Source organism: Bos taurus, chromosome 11 (assembly GCF_002263795.3).
Source record: "Bos taurus isolate L1 Dominette 01449 registration number 42190680 breed Hereford chromosome 11, ARS-UCD2.0, whole genome shotgun sequence".
NCBI lineage: Eukaryota > Metazoa > Chordata > Mammalia > Artiodactyla > Bovidae > Bos > Bos taurus.
Window position 1 is genome coordinate 37,553,955 of NC_037338.1, and position 19,975 is coordinate 37,573,929.

The 19,975-nt window shown below is 42.0% G+C and overlaps 1 protein-coding gene across 5 annotated transcripts in view; it reads left to right on the forward strand.

The window, feature by feature from the left end:
* Nucleotides 1-19,975, forward strand: part of EML6 (EMAP like 6) — a 287,468-nt gene that overhangs the window by 118,659 nt on the left and 148,834 nt on the right. For all 5 annotated transcript variants that reach the window (XR_001501286.3, XM_059891241.1, XM_059891240.1 and 2 more), the window contains 2 exons: nucleotides 4,700-4,885; nucleotides 8,212-8,347. Coding sequence is in view for 4 of the 5 variants with exons in the window: in XM_059891241.1 (XP_059747224.1) it covers nucleotides 4,700-4,885; nucleotides 8,212-8,347 (322 nt within the window). In the remaining variant the exon portion in view is untranslated. The remainder of the gene's footprint in view (nucleotides 1-4,699; nucleotides 4,886-8,211; nucleotides 8,348-19,975) is intronic.

Sequence of the window (19,975 nt, forward strand, 5' to 3'; positions counted from 1 at the left end):
TCCAGTTGGAGAAAGGTATTTTTAAATGTAAAAGTAAATAAACCATAAAAGTATTTGACAAAAATAACCAATAAATGGAGAAGGCAATGGCAACCCACTCCAGTACTCTTGCCTGGAAAATCCTGTGAACGGAGGAGCCTGGTGGGCTCCATGGGGTCGCTAAGAGTCAGACACGACATAGTAAGAAATGGAAGGGAGTTTTATTCAAGTCAAACTGAGGACTAGCCCCAGAGTGCAGTCTCCACCAAGGAAGAAAGCATTCTGGAGAAACATAGTTTTCAATACACCTTTATATTTTGTTGAAACAAAGAACATACATCAAACATGACAGTTATTTTCCTTCAAGGTTTCAACAGAGATGTGGGCTTCCTAGGTGGCTCAGATGGTAAAGAATATGCCTGCAACGGAGGAGACTGTGTTTGATCCCTGGGTGGGGAAGATCCTCTGAAGAAGGGAATGGCTACCCACTCACCAGTGTTCTTGCCTGGAGAATTCCATGAACAGAGGAGACTGGCAGGCTACAATCCATGGGGATGCAAAGAGCAGGACACAACTGAGCAACTAACACTGTCACTTCACTATTCATAATTTCAGATTAGTGCATACACAGAGACAGCATGACCTTAGCATCTGGGAAGAGAACCTTGTCTTCGAAGGAGTGGTAGCATGGGCATCATGGAAGGGACGCATTTGTTCCTACCTTCAAAAAAGACATTCTTTACCTCTGGATAATGCATTCTTTAATGGTTAAAGCAGATGTCCAATGTATGTTTGACAGACCACAAGTCAAGCTGTTCTAGTTCACATAAAGTTCAGGCCAAATCAGGTATAAGCCAGAATGGCTTCTCCATACCCTTATAGGTGAAAGTCTCTTGTATCAGAGAATAATATGATAGGTTCAACTATATAAATATTAAAACATTTTGTTTACCTTCCTGCTACCCTCAAGAAACAAACAGGCAGATCACAAGCTAGAAGAGTATAAGCAACAAGCGTAGAGTGTTGACTTGTTGTTGAAATGTAAAGACCTCTAGCAAATCTACAGAATGTACAAAGAGTGGCAAAAGTGTTTGTTTTTATCGATTGTCTGCTAATAGACACTTGAAAATATTAAACCTCATCTATAAGGAATAGACAGTTTACAATAGCAGTGCTTTTAATCAAGATGATCTGGTATCGAGAAAGATTTGGGGAGTGAACCCTCTCAAACCTTGCTGATGAAAGCATAAGTAAGTATGCTCTTTCAGTCTAGAAATTTGGCAATGCCTGTCAATTGCCTTAGAAATGTTGACACCCTTCGAAACAGTTTCATCCCAATTTTACTATGTGTGCTGCCAAAGTAAAGACTGCAAATAATTTTATATCCTGTAATTTAACCCAACGAAATAATTAGGAGTGTGAACCAAGCACTGGTTCATTACTAAATAACTTGTCAATAGCAAATAAAACTAAACAAAAGACTTGAAACCCTCTCCCTCCAGGCAGTTAAATAAAATTTGGTATATCCATATGAAGAAATACTGTGCAATCATTTTAAGTCATGTTTTAGAGGACTGCTTGATGTTATTTAAGGACATATTTAAGAGCTATGAACAGTCTACTTCTGAGTGGGATAAATTTGTGGCTTTGATATTTTTACTTTAAAAATATTTTTTTGTGTGTAGGAAATAAATTGAAAGGCTCTCCCAAAATATTAAACAGTTATCTTTGAGTAGTGAATTGATGGCTTTTAAAATTTCCCTGTATTTTAAAATTATTTTACAATAACATACATTTCTTCCAATATAAGGAAAAAGTAATGAAAAAGCAGGGGACAAAAAGATGAGTGTACAGGTTCTAGTATTCAAAGCTATCACATGTCCTTGCTGCTGCTGCTGCTGCGAAGTCGCTTCAGTCGTGTCTGACTCTGTGCGACCCCATGCACTGCAGCCTACCAGGCTCCTCCATCCATGGGATTTTCCAGGCAACAGTACTGGAGTGGGGTGCCATTGCCTTCTCCCATCACATGGCCTTAGGGCTTCATAAATACTTTATAATCCTTGTGCAGAGAGCTGATTTTTGTTGAAGCAAAAAAGTGCCTTTATTTCAGCAAACAACTTTTTGGCCAACTCAATAAAATCCTTTCTCTTTTGCAATCCCTAGTGTTTGGCGAACAGGCAAATTACAATTACCTGAAACAAATGCTTGAAAAACAGTAGCAGTTGAGCATCAACTGCTTCATTGGTTTTACAGGAAACGAATCTACCAGGTTTGTTGGATATTATTGCTTTTGCTCCATTCTCTAGTCGCAGGCAGAAGGGACCTTAGGGATTACTGAGGGCCAGATGAGCTCCCAGGTACCTGCCAATTCTAACAGAATTTGCATTACAATCTGTGAGTGGAGATTGGAGAAGATAAACAGTGTCTTTTCATTTAGTGTGAATTTAATGGGGTGTTGCTACACTTATCTGTCACATTTTCCAAACATGTAGTGCTTCTCAAAAAGAGATAGCATCTCAGATTTGCTATTTTCTGCAGAAAATTTCATACCCATCTTGGTATTCCAGCTATGTATGTCTTTTTAGAGAATTATTTGATCATCTGGAATATCTGACTGGGTGATTTCATCAGAAAAATCTTTGTGTCTGAGGAAACCAGTCTCTGTGTGTGTGTGTGGTTGTCCATCTAGAAATATTTCAGTATCTTGGGCCAAAGTGCACATCCCAAGTCAAAGGGATAATAGTTACCAAATAGTTACTCTCCTTTTAGTTTTCGTGCGCGGGGACACAGAACGAAAAACGTCTGCCTTAAGTGTCAGCCGTGGAAGGGCAGGGTCTTTGGCATGTATGTATGTACAACCAATAGTTGTTCATGTCTCATAGTTTGTTCAGGCTCAAGGTTAATACTTACGTGCTTTCCCAAAGCATATACCTATCTGTCCCTAGATTGTTTGCAGTTTTTCCATGTATACTTCAGTGCCTTTTGGTAAAAATATTAATAGCCAAAGAAACAAATTCCCAGAGTTGACATTTAATGGAAAAGAATCTTGTGTTTGTTTTTTTTTTTTTTAAATGATTGCACACCTGCCTCTCATCCTCTCAAGAGCCACCACCTACCCAGTTGCCTGAGTCCTGGCCCTCCTGGGTGGTGAAGCCATCTAGAACTGCTTCCTCGAATTCCTGTCTACTCTGAGAGGACCATTATTTTTCCTCTTCTGCAAGCACAGATGTTAAGGTTGCCTCTGATTTTTCCTCACACATTTCCTGTCACCTCCATGTAACTAACCCTCCTCTCCTAAACCACAGTGCAGTGTCTTCCTCACCACAGATTCAAATCCTATTCTTGCTCTTTCCAGAGAATTCTGGTTCTCTGTCTTAGAATTTCCTTACTACTTGTCAGAATATACTGCTTTAAAATGATCTTTTTTTTTATTTTGTATGTATCTTCTTTATTATATTTAAAGTTCTCAAGACAAATATTTCAATATTTTCTCGTGTATAACTCCTATTGAACCTTTGGCAAGTCACTTATGCCTTCTTTCTTTCACTTCCAAATGAGTGTAATAATAATATCTGTCGTAGCCTATTTGTGAGGCTATTATGAAGATAAAATAACTAAACATGTGTAAAGAGGCTTTATAAATTGTGAGGCTAAGTATGTACATCGCAGTAAAGTTACACCAGTTCACATACTGAAAAAAAACTGTGTCAAAGTGAAATATTTAATTTCTACATGACCATAGAAGTCTTCCTGCTACCATCTATAAAGTAGCTCAGCCTTTGTGCTTATGGTTGTCTACATAATAAATTATGCAGCTAAAACTGAAAAGCCTAGTCAATTATTTGACTATATGAAATATATTTAGAAACATATTTCTGAGTAATGTTTCTACTTGAAAATTTATATCATTTTAATTAGAAATTATTTCTAAAAACACACACACACACACACATATATATATATATATATATATACACCAAAAAATACCTAGAAGATACACCGACATGTTGGGATGTTGGGAATAATGTTAATTTCCCTCTTTTACTTTTCTCTCTTTCTAAATTTCTCTATGATAAACCTACCCTAGTGCTTTAATTTGGCAAGATATTAAACAAAAACATGATTCATCCATTTTATCCCAATTCTGAGAATATTGGCATTTTGTATTAAATGAACACTAAACATTTGCAAAGAGTGGGACAGGACTGAGCAACTGAACTGAACTGAAACATTTAGCAAAGTTTTGGAATTTGGGGACTTTGAAAGTTTAAAAAGTACTGTTACATTTTTTTTTTTTTACTGCTAGTAGTTGGCTAAAATGTTCTACAATTTCTACTGTTGTAGCAAAACAAGTTAAATTATGTGTATCTATTATGTGTGTGCTAAGTCACTTCAGTTGTATCTGACTCTTTGTGACCCTATGGACCATAGCCCAGGAGGCTCCTCTGTCCATGGGATTCTCCAGGCAAGAATACTGGAGTGGGTTGTCATTACTTTCTCCAGGGGATCTTCCCAACCCAGGGATCAAACCTGTGTTTCTTATGTCTCCTGCATTGGCAGACAGGTTCTTTACCACTAGAGCCACTTGAGAAGCCTGTATATCTATTATAGTTCAGCTATAGAAAATTATATACAATGTATTGAAACATTACCCAACGATACCAATTGTGAGATGCATCAGAATACTCTGTTTTTGGATTATTTATCACTTATGTTCTAGTTTTGGACACTATGTGGAAATGCCCTGACTGCAAAAAGAGGAATATTCGGCAAAACTGGGGATCTTCAGACCATCCTTTGCCTTGCATGTGCCAAAGAAGACATCACCTACTCTGGTGCTTTAAATGGCGACATCTATGTCTGGAAAGGGCTCAATTTAGTCCGCACCATTCAAGGAGCACATAGTGTAAGTATTCCTGTATGGAAATTTGTGAATTACTTATTAAATAAGTTAATGTCACAAATTTCTGTTTTTTTCCCCTGTTGCTTTAGTATTCGCTAATTCTGAATACGCAATAGTCATGAAAGATTTCCCTAATTATTTTTGTTCACTTAGAAGAATTTAATATTTCAAAAGCATGATAACTTAATTAGCCTTTACCTCTATGAATTGGCTGATTAGTGTAATTTATCAGCAGCAGTTTCACAGAAACTAGAAGTATTTCATTGTCAGTTTCATCTTCTAGACTAGCACTTCTCAAACTTTTACATGTTTACGAATCTCCTGGAGATCCTGTTAAAATACATACAGTGACTCAGTGGATCTGGAATGATGTCACTGCTGCTGGCCTGTGGCCAACATGATGGAGACAACTATTATTTTTATAGTGGTTAGAAAGGTAGCTTTTCCTCACTCTGAGTGAGGGAGTGTCACCTCCACATCCATGCCACAAGTTCTTAGAATGCAAACAGAAACCACTGATAAATTCTTTTGATGGTCTGCTCTATAAGAACAAGGACAAACTTAATACTGAAACACTGTGCTCAATTTTGACATACAGTAAAGTAGTTAACACCACGATTATGGCAGAAAGTGAAGAGGAACTAAAAAGCCTCTTGATGAAGGTGAAAGAGGAGAGTGAAAAAGTTGGCTTAAAGCTCAACATTCAGAAAACGAAGATCATGGCATCTGGTCCCATCACTTAATGGGAAATAAATGGGGAAACAGTGGAAACAGTGTCCGACTTTATTTTTTGGGGCTCCAAAATCACTGCAGATGGTGACTGCAGCCATGAAATTAAAAGACACTTACTCCTTGGAAGGAAAGTTATGACCCACCTAGATAGCATATTCAAAAGCAGAGACATTACTTTGCCAACAAATGTCCGTCTAGTCAAGGCTATGGTTTTTCCAGTGGTCATGTATGGATGTGAGAGTTGGACTATAAAGAAAGCTGAGTGCCGAAGAATTGATGCTTTTGAACTGTGGTGTTGGAGAAGACTCTTGAGAGTCCCTTGGACTGCAAGGAGATCCAACCAGTCCATTCTGAAGGAGATCAGCCCTGGGATTTCTTTGGAAGGAATGACACTGAAGCTGAAACTCCAGTACTTTGGCCACCTCATGTGAAGAGTTGACTGATTGGAAAAGACTCTGATGCTGGGAGGGATTGGGGGCAGGAGGAGAAGGGGACGACAGAGGATGAGATGGCTGGCTGGCATCACTGACTCGATGGACGTGAGTCTGAGTGAACTCCGGGAGTTGGTGATGGACAGGGAGGCCTGGCGTGCTGCGATTCATGGGATCGCAAAGAGTCAGACACAACTGAGCGACTGAACTGACTGAAAGTAGTTTCATTGCTGTATCTACAGATGATAGAGTGTAAATGCCCAGAAGAATGGCGAGATGATATGAAAGGTAAAGTCTGTTGTAATAAGTGGAAATTTGGTAAAATAATGTCAGAAACTCAGCAGACCTTTAACTTATTGCCTCCAGATTGATGCTGTATTACTGTGAACATGAAAACAAGTTTAAGCAACTCTTAGCAAAGGAACTATGAAATTTTAGACCTTTCTCATATGTTGAACGGAGAAGGCAATGGCAACGCACTCCAGTACTCTTGCCTGGAAAATCCCATGAGCAGAGGAGCCTGGTAGGCTGCAGTCCATGGGGTCGCAAAGAGCTGGACTCAACTGGGCGACTTCACTTTCACTTTTCAGTTTCATGCATTGGAGAAGGAAATGGCAACCCACTCCAGTGTTCTTGCCTGGAGAATCCCAGGGACAGGGGAGCCTGGTGGGCTGCTGTCTATGGGGTCTCACAGACCCCACACTACTGAAGCGACTTAGCAGCAGCAGCAGCATATGTTGAAGACCAATTTTCTTGGCTTTGCTAATTATGAAACAGCTCTTGAAACAATTAAAAGGTCAATATTGGTCCTCATTCATAAAGAACCTGCCTTAGTAACCTGGTTTCTCTTTACACTGGATATTATGTCAACATTATACTCTTGTAGCACATTTTCCCAAGAAAACGAGGCTTTAAGTTCTTAAACCATATCAGATGTGAAAAGCATCTTCAGCTGATGCTTAACAAGCTAACATAAGAGTAACTTATGCTTTCATTTTGGAGAAGGCAATGGCACCCCACTCCAGTACTCTTGCCTGGAAAATCCATGGACAGAGGAGCCTGGTAGGCTGCAGTCCATGGGGTCGAAAAGAGTCGGACTCAACTGGGCAACTTCACTTTCACTTTTCAGTTTCATGCATTGGAGAAGGAAATGGCAACCCACTCCAGTGTTCTTGCCTGGAGAATCCCAGGGACAGGGGAGCCTGGTGGGAGGCCGTCTATGGGGTCACACAGAGTCGGACATGACTGAAGTGACTTAGCAGCAGCAACAGCATGCTTTCATTTAGGCTCAATAGTGCCTACTTGAACTCATTGGGATGCACTTCTTCTGTTGTACCTATAGAAGTGTTTGTGTTCCTAGCCCACATATCTTTACTTGTTTTGGGAAGGAATTTTTTTTTTTTAATTTTATTTTTTTTAAACTTTACATAATTGTATTAGTTTTGCCAAATATCAAAATGAATCCGCCACAGGTATACATGTGTTCCCCATTGGGAAGGAATTTGATAGCTCAGTTGGTAAAGAATCTGCCTGCAGTGCAGGAGACCCCGGTTTGATTCCTGGGTCAGGAAGATCCCCTGAAGAAGGGATAGGCTATCCACTCCAGTGTTCTTGGGTTTCCCCTATGGCTCAGCTGGTAAAGAATCCGCCCACAATACGGGAGACCTGGTGTTCGATGTCTGGGTTGGGAAGATCCCAGATTCCTCTGGAGCAGGGAAAGGCTACTCACTCCAGTATTCTGGCCTGGAGAATTCCATGAACTGTATAGTCCATGTGGTTGCAAAGAATCGGACACGACTGAGCAACTTTGACTTATATGAAACACCTCCACCAGTGTCTTTATAATGATCAGTTGTCACAGAAAGAAATTTATTATTTCTGTATCTGCTTCAGCCAAGGAATTCTTGAAAACTTTTTTACAATCCATCATTTGTTTAATCATGGCAAAGGAGCACTTGAACTAGTTTGCTTTGCTGGTTATTATGAATTTTTAATCTAGCTAAAAGGGATGTTACAAATGGCTACTTGTTCTATTACCAGGATTTCAATAGAGAACAGGGGATTTGTCTTCATTTTTGTTTTGTTTTTGTCTTATATTTTAATTATCAAGATCCAACTATAATGACTATTTAGAATGATTGCAGCATTATGTGCCTTAATCAACAGGCTGGAATCTTCAGCATGTATGCTTGTGAAGAAGGCTTTGCTACTGGTGGACGAGATGGATGTATACGATTATGGGATACTGATTTCAAACCAATAACCAAAATTGATCTCAGGGAGACAGAACAAGGATATAAAGGTAATGCATGTATTGATACTTACCGATAGCTCTTATTAAAGTGTTAAATACAGTGTGGAAATGTGTATTTATATTTCTCTTATCCCATGTTATTCCATTAAGGATTTAAGACAGTTTACATAAGCAAATATGTTGAAAGTAAATGGATACCTCTTTTCCTGATTTTCACAAAGGTATCTGTAGGTACTACCCGTGGTCCTGCTGCAAAAAGATAAAACAGCCTAATGGTAAAAACTACCAAGTGGTGTGCCGGGAGTTGGGACTAAACTGGGAATTTGTGAACAAGTTAGTGACCCTAAATGTAACTGCATGCAGTCTCTGAGAAATAAATAAAAAGGAAAAACAAGAGAAATTATTTTTTTAATAGCTTTAGTGGAATAGCTACCATAGTAGTAGGAGCGTGGGCATGGGCTCAGAGTCAGGGGGCTTAGGGTCAAATCCAAGTTTTACCCATGATAGATTTGAGACCTTGGTCAAATTTCTTAACATCTCTGGGCCTCAGTTTCTTTATCTGCAAAATGAGCATAATACCAGCACCAACTTCATAGAGTTATATGAGGATTAAACACACTTGCAAAGTGCTTAGAGTAAGTCATTGTGCATAGTCAGCACTCAGTAACTGTTGGCTATTATTACAGTATGTTAAGTATATGAAGTCGCTCAGTCATGTCCGACTCTTTGCTACCCTGTGGACTGTAGCCCACCAGGCTCCGCTGTCCATGGGATTTTCCAGGCAAGAATACTGCAGTGGGTTGCCATTTCCTTCTCCAGGGAATCTTCCCAACCCAGGGATTGAACCCAGGTCTCTCACATTGCAGACAGATGCTTTAACCTCTGCGCCACCAGGGAAGTATCTTAAGTATGTATACCAGAAAATGCAAAGCAGTTTATATACATCTTTTTTAATTCTCATGATAGGCTCATTATCTCATTTTTCATAGAAAGAATTTGGGACTGAGAGATTAAAGTAGAAAATATAAATATGAAAGGTAAGATGAAGTCACAAATGGTGTTAATCCACTGAGCTCATGTGGGAGCTCTGTTCACATGGTGGGCCACGTGTGAACGGGCCCACTCTGTTCTCCAGGTGGGCCTCAGATGGCTTGCGGCCCCTGTGGCCAGCACTCAGGGAGGGGTGATTAGCATTGTGAGTTGTGGCATCAGCAAGATGGAAACTTACTCATTGCCCAAATGAAGGGGAATTACTCCCAGTGCTGAGATGGGGGAGAAAGTCCTGAGAATCTTCCTAGAGGGGGCTCTATGACATGAGACCCAACATCCTCAAAAAGCCTGAAGTGAACTGATACTCACCTGGTTGTTTTTCATGAAGCCCATCTTATGTTGGCTGATGGCTGTGTAGCCACCGAGGTTCTTCCATAGACCAAATGGTGTGGCCATTCTGAGAGCTCTCTGTTGGCCTGGGGTAGATTCCAGAGGACTGAGAGAAGAATGCATGGATCGCTATGCTTCAGCCATCATCCTAAATTAAGGTTGTTTTCAACCAAACTTTCTTAAAAACTGAGCAACAGGGAAGTGAGCTAGTCATTGTACTTCCTATATGTGCCCAGAGTCCAGATTCTTTAAATATCTATGAAATACAAACACACAAAAAAATGTGTTCGCAGTCAGCTCACCTGGAGATTGGGTTGCTATTCTCTTGCTTAGGATCCTGATGTGGATACTTTCCTGGGTACAAGACCCTGGGGTCGATACAGGAGGTTGTAGAATTTAGTGGACACTGCATTGCATGGATGAGGAGACAATCAAGGCCCTTGAGTTCTCTGCTGGAGAGCATAGGCCAAGGAAACTTTATCCCAAAAAGCACTTTGGGCAGACATAAGCAAGTAAGTGCCCATAAGAGCAACGTTAACAATGCTAGTAAGTAAGAAAGAGAAGTCGCTCAGTCGTGTCTGACTCTTTGTGACCCCATGGACTGTATAGTCCATGGAATTCTCCAGGCCAGAATACTGGAGTGGGTAGCCTTTCTCTTCTCCAGGGGACCTTCCCAACCCAGGGATCAAACCCAGGTCTCCCTCATTGCAGGAGGATTCTTTACCACCTGAACCACAAGGGAAGCCAGAAATAATGATTCCTTTTTGGCAGTCACTTTAGCTAGCTCATCCAGAAGTTTTATCACATAATTATAGTGTAAATTTTAAAGTGTAGGGATCAGGGCAGAAGCCATATTTATCCTGCTATACTTTTCTACCTGATACCCAGTCCCTGACTTTGGGCTCCCAAAGGAGATTTTAGGAGCTGGTTCAGCACAAGCATCTAGCTGGGGGTTTGTATTGACTGCGAACTCCGTGGTCATCTCCTGTCCCCAGAGTCAAAGGAAGATGGTCAGGGACACTTGCTCCTTTCTTTCAGTATCAACAGATTTCCATACATACTCGCTTGGCCAAGATCAAAGCTGATGCAGGTGGTACACAGGGCACAGAAGGCCCTTCAGCAGGCCTGCACCTCATAGGTGGGGCCTGTGGGGCCTGGACTTACAGCTGATCGGGGCGGGGGTGGGGGTGGGGACTAGCATGTGTTTTTAGGTGGATAACCAGAGGAACAATAGCCTGTATTTCAGGAAAAGCAATGGGCTGTGTTTTTAAAGGATTGTATAGACCACACTGCAGTTTGGGCCCAAGGGAGCCATGAGAATGGGTGCCATTTTCCACCTTAATTTTTGTAATTGTAGCTCATTACTGATGTTTTACTTTAAATGAATGTTAATGCATTTCTTTCCTTTATTTTACTTCTCCTCATAGGCAGTTAATATCCACGAAATTATGGTTTTAATATATTTTATTTATATATATATTTTTACGTGTTTAAGTTCTAGCCATTGAAATACAAAATTTTGTCCATGTAGCATCCTCACTATCAGTGATGCCTTTGCCTGTCACACTTTTGGCAGCACTGTAATAGGAGCGCATTATGTACTATCAAACTCCCAAAGAATTGCTGGCATTTATTCCTGCCCTTAGCATAAAGCAGAATAAATGTCTAGAGTCAAACTAATGAGAGGCTCCTGGTTGAAGTTTGATAACAACCCCAAATCTGGCTCACTCTTCACTCTCAGCGCATCTAGTTCTTGAGCCTGTGTGGACAGGCCCTTGCAGGGGAAACCTGCCATGATCCTGAATCACCTTAGGGACCCCCTCTTGCCTTCAGGTGGGCCTTGGTGCCATCATCACACGGAAGCAGGGCAGGGGGCTGTCGAGTTCAGAAACTGCTTTGCATATCTCAGAACAAGAAGAGGCTCAGAACAGGCCCTCCATGCTGTTCCCTGAGGCAGTTGCCAGGGCCACCCTGTACTGGGGCACACTCTAAGGCATCTGAAGGTTTGAGTGAGGCCAGAGTGAGATGGGAGACCCAGCACAAGAATAAGGATTAAAATATGGAGGATGTGAGGTGAGGATTAAAAGTAGTTGAAATGTATACAGTTTTCTGGTCCAGTTTCAACCAGTCAATATCATACATGCCCTTGGCGCTCTGAGCATTTGCAGACAGTGTGGGTGGAAGGGGAGTGAAGAAAAGAGGGTGGAGAGAGGAAAATAAGAGGAAGAAAGAATGGACAGAACTTTGGAGGTACTTTGTCTCACACTTTCCTGCCCTATGCCCCCCAGCAATTACCCTCACAAGAAGTCTTGACTTTTCCTCCACAAAGAGCCCTTTGAAAGCAGTGAATTCTAGTAGAGCAGTGTTTCTTGTTCAATCAGCATGCCAGGCTTCCCTTCCTTTACTATTTCCCGCAGTTTGCTCAAACTCCATGTCCATTGAATCGATGATGCCATCCAACCATCTCATCCTCTGTCACCCCCTTTTCCTCTTGCCCTCAATCTTTCCCAGCATCAGGGTCTTTTCCAGTGAGTTAGCTCTTCTCATCAGGTGGCCAAAATACTGGAGTTTCAGCTTCAGCATCGATCCTTCCAATGAATATTCAGGACTGATTTCCTTTAGGATGGACTGGTTTGATCTCACAGTCCAAGGGACTCTCAAGTGTCTTCTCCAACACCACAGTTCGAAGGCATCAATTCTTTGGTGTTCTGCCTTCTTTATGGTCCAGCTCATACAACCATATGTGACCACTGGGAAGACCATCAGATCAGATCAGATCAGTCGCTCAGTCGTGTCTGACTCTTTGTGACCCCATGAATCACAGCATGCCAGGCCTCCCTGTCCATCACCAACTCCCGGAGTTCACTCAGACTCACGTCCATCGAGTCAGTGATGCCATCCAGCCATCTCATCCTCTGTTGTTCCCTTCTCCTCCTGCCCCCAATCCCTCCCAGCATCAGAGTCTTTTCCAATGAGTCAACTCTTCGCATGAGGTGGCCAAAGTACTGGACTTTCAGCTTTAGCATCATTCCTTCCAAAGAAATCCCAGGGCTGATCTCCTTCAGAATGGACTGGTTGGATCTCCTTGCAGTCCAAGGGACTCTCAAGAGTATTCTCCAACACCACAGCTCAAAAGCATCAATTCTTCAGCGTTCAGCCTTGACTATACAGACCTTTGTCAGCAAAGTGATGTCTCTGCTTTTCAGCACGTAGGTTTGTTATAGCTTTCCTGCCAAGAGGCAGTCGTCTTCTGATATTATGTCCACAGTCACCATCCGTAGTGAATTTAGAGCCCAAGAAGAGGAAATCTGTCACTACTTCCACCTTTTCCCCTTCTATTTGTCATGAAGTAATGGGGCTTTGCCAGTCCTATGGCTTTTGGGATATATATCCAGAAGTGAAGTATTGGATCATATAGTATTTCTATTTTTTATCTTTTTGAAAAACTTTTACACTGTTTTTCATAATAGCTGTGCCAGTTTTACATTCCTACCAGCAGTGCATAAGGATTTCAATTTCTCCGTATCCTCACCAGTACTTTCTTTATGGTTTTGGGTAATAGCCGTTCTGATACGTGTGAAGCGGTGTCTCCTTGTGGTTTTTATTTGCATTTCCCTAATGACTTCTGATGCTGGGCATCTTTCATAAGCTTGTTGGCCATTGTATGTTATCTTTGAAGAAATTTCTATTCAAGTCCTTTGACCATTTTAAAATCAAGTTGTTTATTTTGTTGCCAAGCTATAAGAGTTCTTTATATATCTCAGATATTAATCCCTTATCAGATATATGACTTGTAAATAATATCTCCCATTTCATATGTTGCCGTCTCACTCCGTTGATTATGTCCTGTGACACACAAACACTTTCTATTTTGATGTAACCCGATGTATCTGTTTTTCTCTTTTGTTACCTCTGCTTTTGGTGTATTGCCAAATTCAATTTTACGAAGATTTCTTATAAATGTTTTAGGGTATTGGCTCTTATATTTAGGTCTTTGATCCATTTTTGAGGTAATTTTTGCATATAGTATAAAGTAAGGGTCCAATATCCTTTCTTTTTCCAAAATAGTTTTTATAACTAATTTGGCAGCAAAACTTGACTCACACTTAGATGAAGCTGTTTGTTGTCTTCATATGTGTAAATATTCATGTGCTTTACTACAGAAATATTTGATTTCAAGATGCTGCCCCAGACTCCACTGGGTCTATTACATGAGCAAAATCCAGAATTTTCAGATTTCCAAAATGTGCCTGTCTCCAAAAATTTCAAATGTGTGGGACAGTGGACCTCCAATATAGTTTTCAGTGACTGTCAAGTTCTGGAGTTTTCATGCTGTGAGAGACAGTGCCACACAATGTCAACATGTGAAACTCTCACCTTATGTTGAGTAGGATGAGGCTCAAGGCCACTGGTATCAAGCTAATTGTAGGCTTAGCAGCAGCAGCAACAGAGCTCTAACTCAAGTCTCATACCAAACTCAACAAAAGTTCACTTTGAGTCTGATCATTTTTAAAACAAATTTGTGATCTGGGTAACATAATGAAGCTTAAGTGACTTATAGTGGTAGCAAGAAAAACCAAAAATAAGTGTTAACACATGGCAATCAAAATGAATTACATATATGGTAATAAAATACTTGGAGTTAATGGTTATAAATGAGTATGTCTAAAGGAGTACAGTAATTATTCACACAGTATAAGATGCATCATTCATTTATCCACTCATTAAGCATTTATTAGACATCTACTAAGTGTCAGATACATGCCTAGAACTGGTTAGGCTTTTCTAAAAAGTCTGCCTCGGGCATTTTGTTGGAGTTTTTGGTGTGTTTATTTTAACTCTCAACACATATTAATTGAATTGTTGCTGTGTCTAATGAACTCCGAGTCTGGCGATGTCTCGCGTTAGGTCAAGCAGCATTCCCTCAGCCTTGAGCGAGAGAAGGAGCCTGAAATCTCGAGGATCCGAGACGCCCCTTCCCTCCTCATTGTCTCTGCTGCTCACACTGTCTTGCACACAGGCTATTGCGAGAGAAGGAGCCTGAAATCTCGAGGATCCGAGACGCCCCTTCCCTCCTCACTGTCTCTGCTGCTCACACTGTCTTGCACACAGGCTATTGCGAGAGAAGGAGCCTGAAATCTCGAGGATCCGAGACGCCCCTTCCCTCCTCACTGTCTCTGCTGCTCACACTGTCTTGCACACAGGCTATTGCAAGAGAAGGAGCCTGAAATCTCGAGGATCCGAGACGCCCCTTCCCTCCTCACTGTCTCTGCTGCTCACACTGTCTTGCACACAGGCTATTGCAAGAGAAGGAGCCTGAAATCTCGAGGATCCGAGACGCCCCTTCCCTCCTCATTGTCTCTGCTGCTCACACTGTCTTGCACACAGGCTATTGCGAGAGAAGGAGCCTGAAATCTCGAGGATCCGAGACGCCCCTTCCCTCCTCACTGTCTCTGCTGCTCACACTGTCTTGCACACAGGCTATTGCAAGAGAAGGAGCCTGAAATCTCGAGGATCCGAGACGCCCCTTCCCTCCTCACTGTCTCTGCTGCTCACACTGTCTTGCACACAGGCTATTGCAGCTGCCTTGTAACTTCTGTTCCTGCTTCAGCCATTATTCTTAGAACAGCAGCTGGAGGGAGTTGTTCAACATTTACATGAGCCAGATCACATTTCCTCAAAACCCTACCGCAATTCCCATTTTCCTCAGAAAAAGAGTCCACATCCTTAGGATGGCCTACCAACCCGTCCCCCTCCCATTCCTCTCCCTCTGCTCTGCCTTCTTCTCAGGCTGCTCCTGTTACTAACCCCGTCTCTATGCTCCCAGGCTGCTCCCTCTGCCTGTGGCACTCTCCCTAGGAATCTGCATGATCACCACCCTTCTTAAAGCCTCACTCAAGTGAAGCTGCCCTGATGCCCTTATTTAAAATCACTAGTACAGCCACTGTGGAGAACAGTGTGGAGATTCCTTAAAAAACTGGAAATAGAACTGCCTTATGACCCAGCAATCCCACTGCTGGGCATACACACTGAGGAAACCAGAATTGAAAGAGACACGTGTACCCCAATGTTCATCGCAGCAGTGTTTATAATAGCCAGGACATGGAAGCAACCTAGATGTCCATCAGCAGATGAATGGATAAGAAAGCTGTGGTACATATACACATATACAATGGAGTATTACTCAGCCATTAAAAAGAATACAGTTGAATCGATTCTAATGAGGTGGATGAAACTGGAGCCTATTATACAGAGTGAAGTAAGCCAGAAAGAAAAACACCAATACAGTATACTAACGCATATATGTGGAATTTAGAAAGATGGTAAAGATAACCCTGTATGCCAGACAGCAAAAGAGACACAGATGTATAGAACAGTCTTTTGGACTCTGTGGGAGAGGGCGAGGGTGGGATGATTTGGGAGAATGGCATTGAAACATATATAATATATGAAATGAATCGCCAGTCCAAGTTCGATGCATGATACAGGATGCTTGGGGCTGGTGTACTGGGATGACCCAGAGGGATGGAATGGGGAGGGAGGTGGAAGGCGGGGTTCAGGATGGAGAACACGTGTACACCCGTGGCGGATTCATGTTGATGTATGGCAAAACCAATACAATATTGTAAAGTAATTAACCTTCAATTAAAATAAATAAATTTATATTAAAATAAATAAAACCAAAACCAACTAAAAAAATAAATAAAAATAAAATCAAATCAAAAGCCACTCTACCTCCAGGACCCCGGCACTCCTGATCCTGTCCTCCTACATCTTCTTTTCACCTTGTAACAAGCAATATAACTTACCTGTTTGTTATGTGTATGGCTGTTTGTTTCTACAAGGGCAGGAGCCTCTTTGTTCACGGATGCCTCCCAAGCTCTGAGAACAGTGCCTGGCCCAGGCCGGTACCCTGAAAACAGACAAATAAATGAAGAGTATGTTGTGGGCCTGGAGCACAGAATGACAGGTGACGAGGCTGCAGAGGGAGGAACAGATACTGCTGTGTTCAAGCTGGGCCCCCACAGACCAGCAGTAGGAGGTCATAGAAAGGCTTAAGGGAGTGAGTGTCATGGTCAGGGCTACACCTGCTCTGGAGCAGGAGGTGGGGCAGGATTAGAGGCGGGAGCCCAGGTAACTCTTCCACACCACCTATTCTCAATACCATTCTTCTTCTTCAGAGTACTTTGAGAATCATTCAGTCCAGTGGTTCTCAACCAAGGTGTTTTTATCTCCCGGAAGACATTTGGCATTGTCTGGAGACATTTTTGGTTGTCACCTGGGAGGGTGCTACTGGCATTCCCGAATACAGGACACTGGTAAACATCCTACAGTGGCAACTACTGATGATAGACGCCTCAACTAAGAATTTTTCGGCCCCAGATGTTAACAGTGGCATGACTGAGAAACCCTGATATAGAAGGTTCAAAGGACCGATTCTCAGATCTGAGAACAGCCTTGTTGATGTTAGAGACAAAGCAGGTATCTTCTGGGATTCTCCTGGTCCCTTGGGTGCTTGATTGCACACTTCCACTGCCATCACCTCCATCACCTCTCTCCTGCCTCCTCACCTTTATCCTTTGGGGTGTGCCTGTTACGTCGCTGCTGTTCTGAGGAAGCGGAGGCCCTGGAGAGGAACGTGTGAGAGCTGAGGGTGGTTAGGTGTGCCGCCACGGGCACATATGCTGCTGTTTGTTCAGACTCCACATGGAATGAGGTGTCAGACAAGCAAAGGCTGACTGTCGGGTTCATTCTGGTAGTAATTCCCCTCTAAACACTCCAAGTGAGCCAGGCTCCTTGAAAAACCAGCCTGGGTATTTCCTTCCCTGGAGTGGAGGCAGCTTAACAAGTGTTTCTGTCTTCTGGGGTTCCATTAGGCTGTGTTATCCTTCAGAATTCCTGAGGCTGTGGGATTTGGGATCCTGTGAAGTGGATTTTGAAATAGCCAAGGATTTAGTAAAGAATATCTGCTGGAAGTTCTCAGACAGAGAGCCCTTGTAAACAGGAGCAGCAGGCTGTGGACACTTCCTGTCACAGACTCATGGCGCTTTGTGGGTTTTTTTAACTTTTTATTTTGTATTGAGGTACAGCTGATTAACAATGTTTTGATAGTTTCAGGTGAACAGTGAAGGAACTCAGTCATTCATATCCATGTATCCATTCTCCCCCATCCCTCCTCCCATCCAGGCTGCCACTTAACATTGAGCAGAGTTCCATGTGCTATACTGTAGGTCCTTGTTGGTTATCCATTTAAAATATAGCAGTGTGTACATGTCTATATCAAACTCCCTAACTGTCCCTTCCTCTCAGCAAGCATAAGTTTGTTCTCTACGTCTGTGAGTCTCTTTCTGTTTTGTAAGTAACTTCATTTGTATCATTTTCTTTTGAGATTCCACATATATGTCATGCTATATTTATCCTTCTCTATCTGACTCACTTCACTCAGTATGACGATCTCTAGGTCTATATGTTGCTGCAAATGGATTTATTTCATTCTTTTTAATGGCTGAGTAATATTCCATTGTATAAATGTACCACATCTTTCTTCTTTATCTATTCTTCTGTTGACGGACAGTTATGTTGCTTCCGTGTCTTGATTATTGTAAACAGTGCTACAGTGAACATTGGAGTGCATGTATCCTTTCAGATCATGTTTTTCTCCAGATATATGCCCAGGGGTGGGATTGCAGGGTCATATGGTAGCTATATTTTTAGCTTTTTAAGGAATTTCCATACTGTTCTCCATAGTGACCATACCAATTTACATTCCCACAGACAGTGTAGGAGGGTTCCCTTCTCTCCACACCCTCTCCTGTATTTATTGTTTGTGGATTTTTTGATGATAACCAATCTGGATGGTGTGAGGTGATATCTCATTGTAGTTTTGATTTGTAGTTTTTTCATAACTAGTGAGGTTGAACATCTTTTCATGTGCCTCTTGGCAATCTGTATGTCTTTTTGGAGAAATGTCTGTTTTGGTCTTCTGCCCGTTTGTCGATTTGTTTATTTTGATGCTTTTAAGTGTGATGAGCTGTTTGTAAACTTTGGAGACTTATCCCTTGTCAGTCACATCATTTGCAAATATTTTCTCCCAGTCTATGGTTTGTCTTTTTGTTTTATTGTTTCCTTTGTTATTTAAAAGCTTTTGAATTTAAATAGGTACCATTTGTGTGTTTTTGTTTTTATTTCCATTATTCTGGGAGATGGATCAAAAAAGATATTGCTGCGATTTACGTCAGTATTCTGCATGGTGCTTTGTTTTAAACACACTGCATGTAGCATCCCATTTTTCCTCCAATAGCCCTGGAGGGGTCTCCTGGCAGGGCTGGCTCCTGGAGCATGAGATCTGCCTCGTTGCACAGGGCTCCATGCTCTGAAAAGTCCTACACTCGGTTTAGTGGTTGCTGTCACCATCTTGCAATTCTTCGTTATATTTAAGAATTTAAGTGTTAGTCACTCATTCATGTCTGACTCTTTTGCGACCACAGGGACTGTAGCTCACCAGGCTCCTCTGTCCATGGGCTATTCCAGGCAAGAATACTGGAGTGGGTAGCCATTCCCTTCTCCAGGGGATCTTCCCTGGGGATCAAACCCACATCTCTCATGTCTCCTGCATTGGCAGGCAGGCTCTTTACCACTAGTGCCACCTGGGAATGTGTACGGAAAAAACCTGAAACAGCGAAAGTAATTTTAAGAAAGAAAGAGCTGGAGGAATCAGGCTCTCTGACTTCAGACTATACTACAAAGCTACAGTAATCAAAACAGCATGGTATTGTCACAAAAACAGAAACATACCTCAATGGGAAAGGACAGAAAGCCCAGAAATAAACCCACACACCAATAATCAAGCTCCATCTTCCCTTGAGTATAATAATCTGTCTCCTGCTCACCCTTATATTGCCTTTTATCTGGGGCACTCCTTAGTATTGCACCTTTTACAAGTAGAAGGCCATCACCCTGTCTTGTTTGACCTTTGGTACCATGTCCTGGGGGTGCATCTACCGAGAAGGGAAATACCCTTTAGGAGAAGGGAGTTTACCCCAGATTTGCATGGCCTGCAGCCTCATCTTCTCTCCATCACCTGCTCACTCTGGAACTTGGGGCAAATATTGCAAACTTTCTGTGCTATGGTTTCCTCGTGTATTCAACAGATATTTACTGTCCCCACCTAGGGCCCAGTGCTGTCCAAGAGCCTCCTCTTGAATCGCCATAAGCCTTTTCAGGCATATGTGCAAAGCTCTGGGTGCAGCGCTGGGAGTGTCTGGGAGAACCATTCCTGCCCATTTACAAGACTGG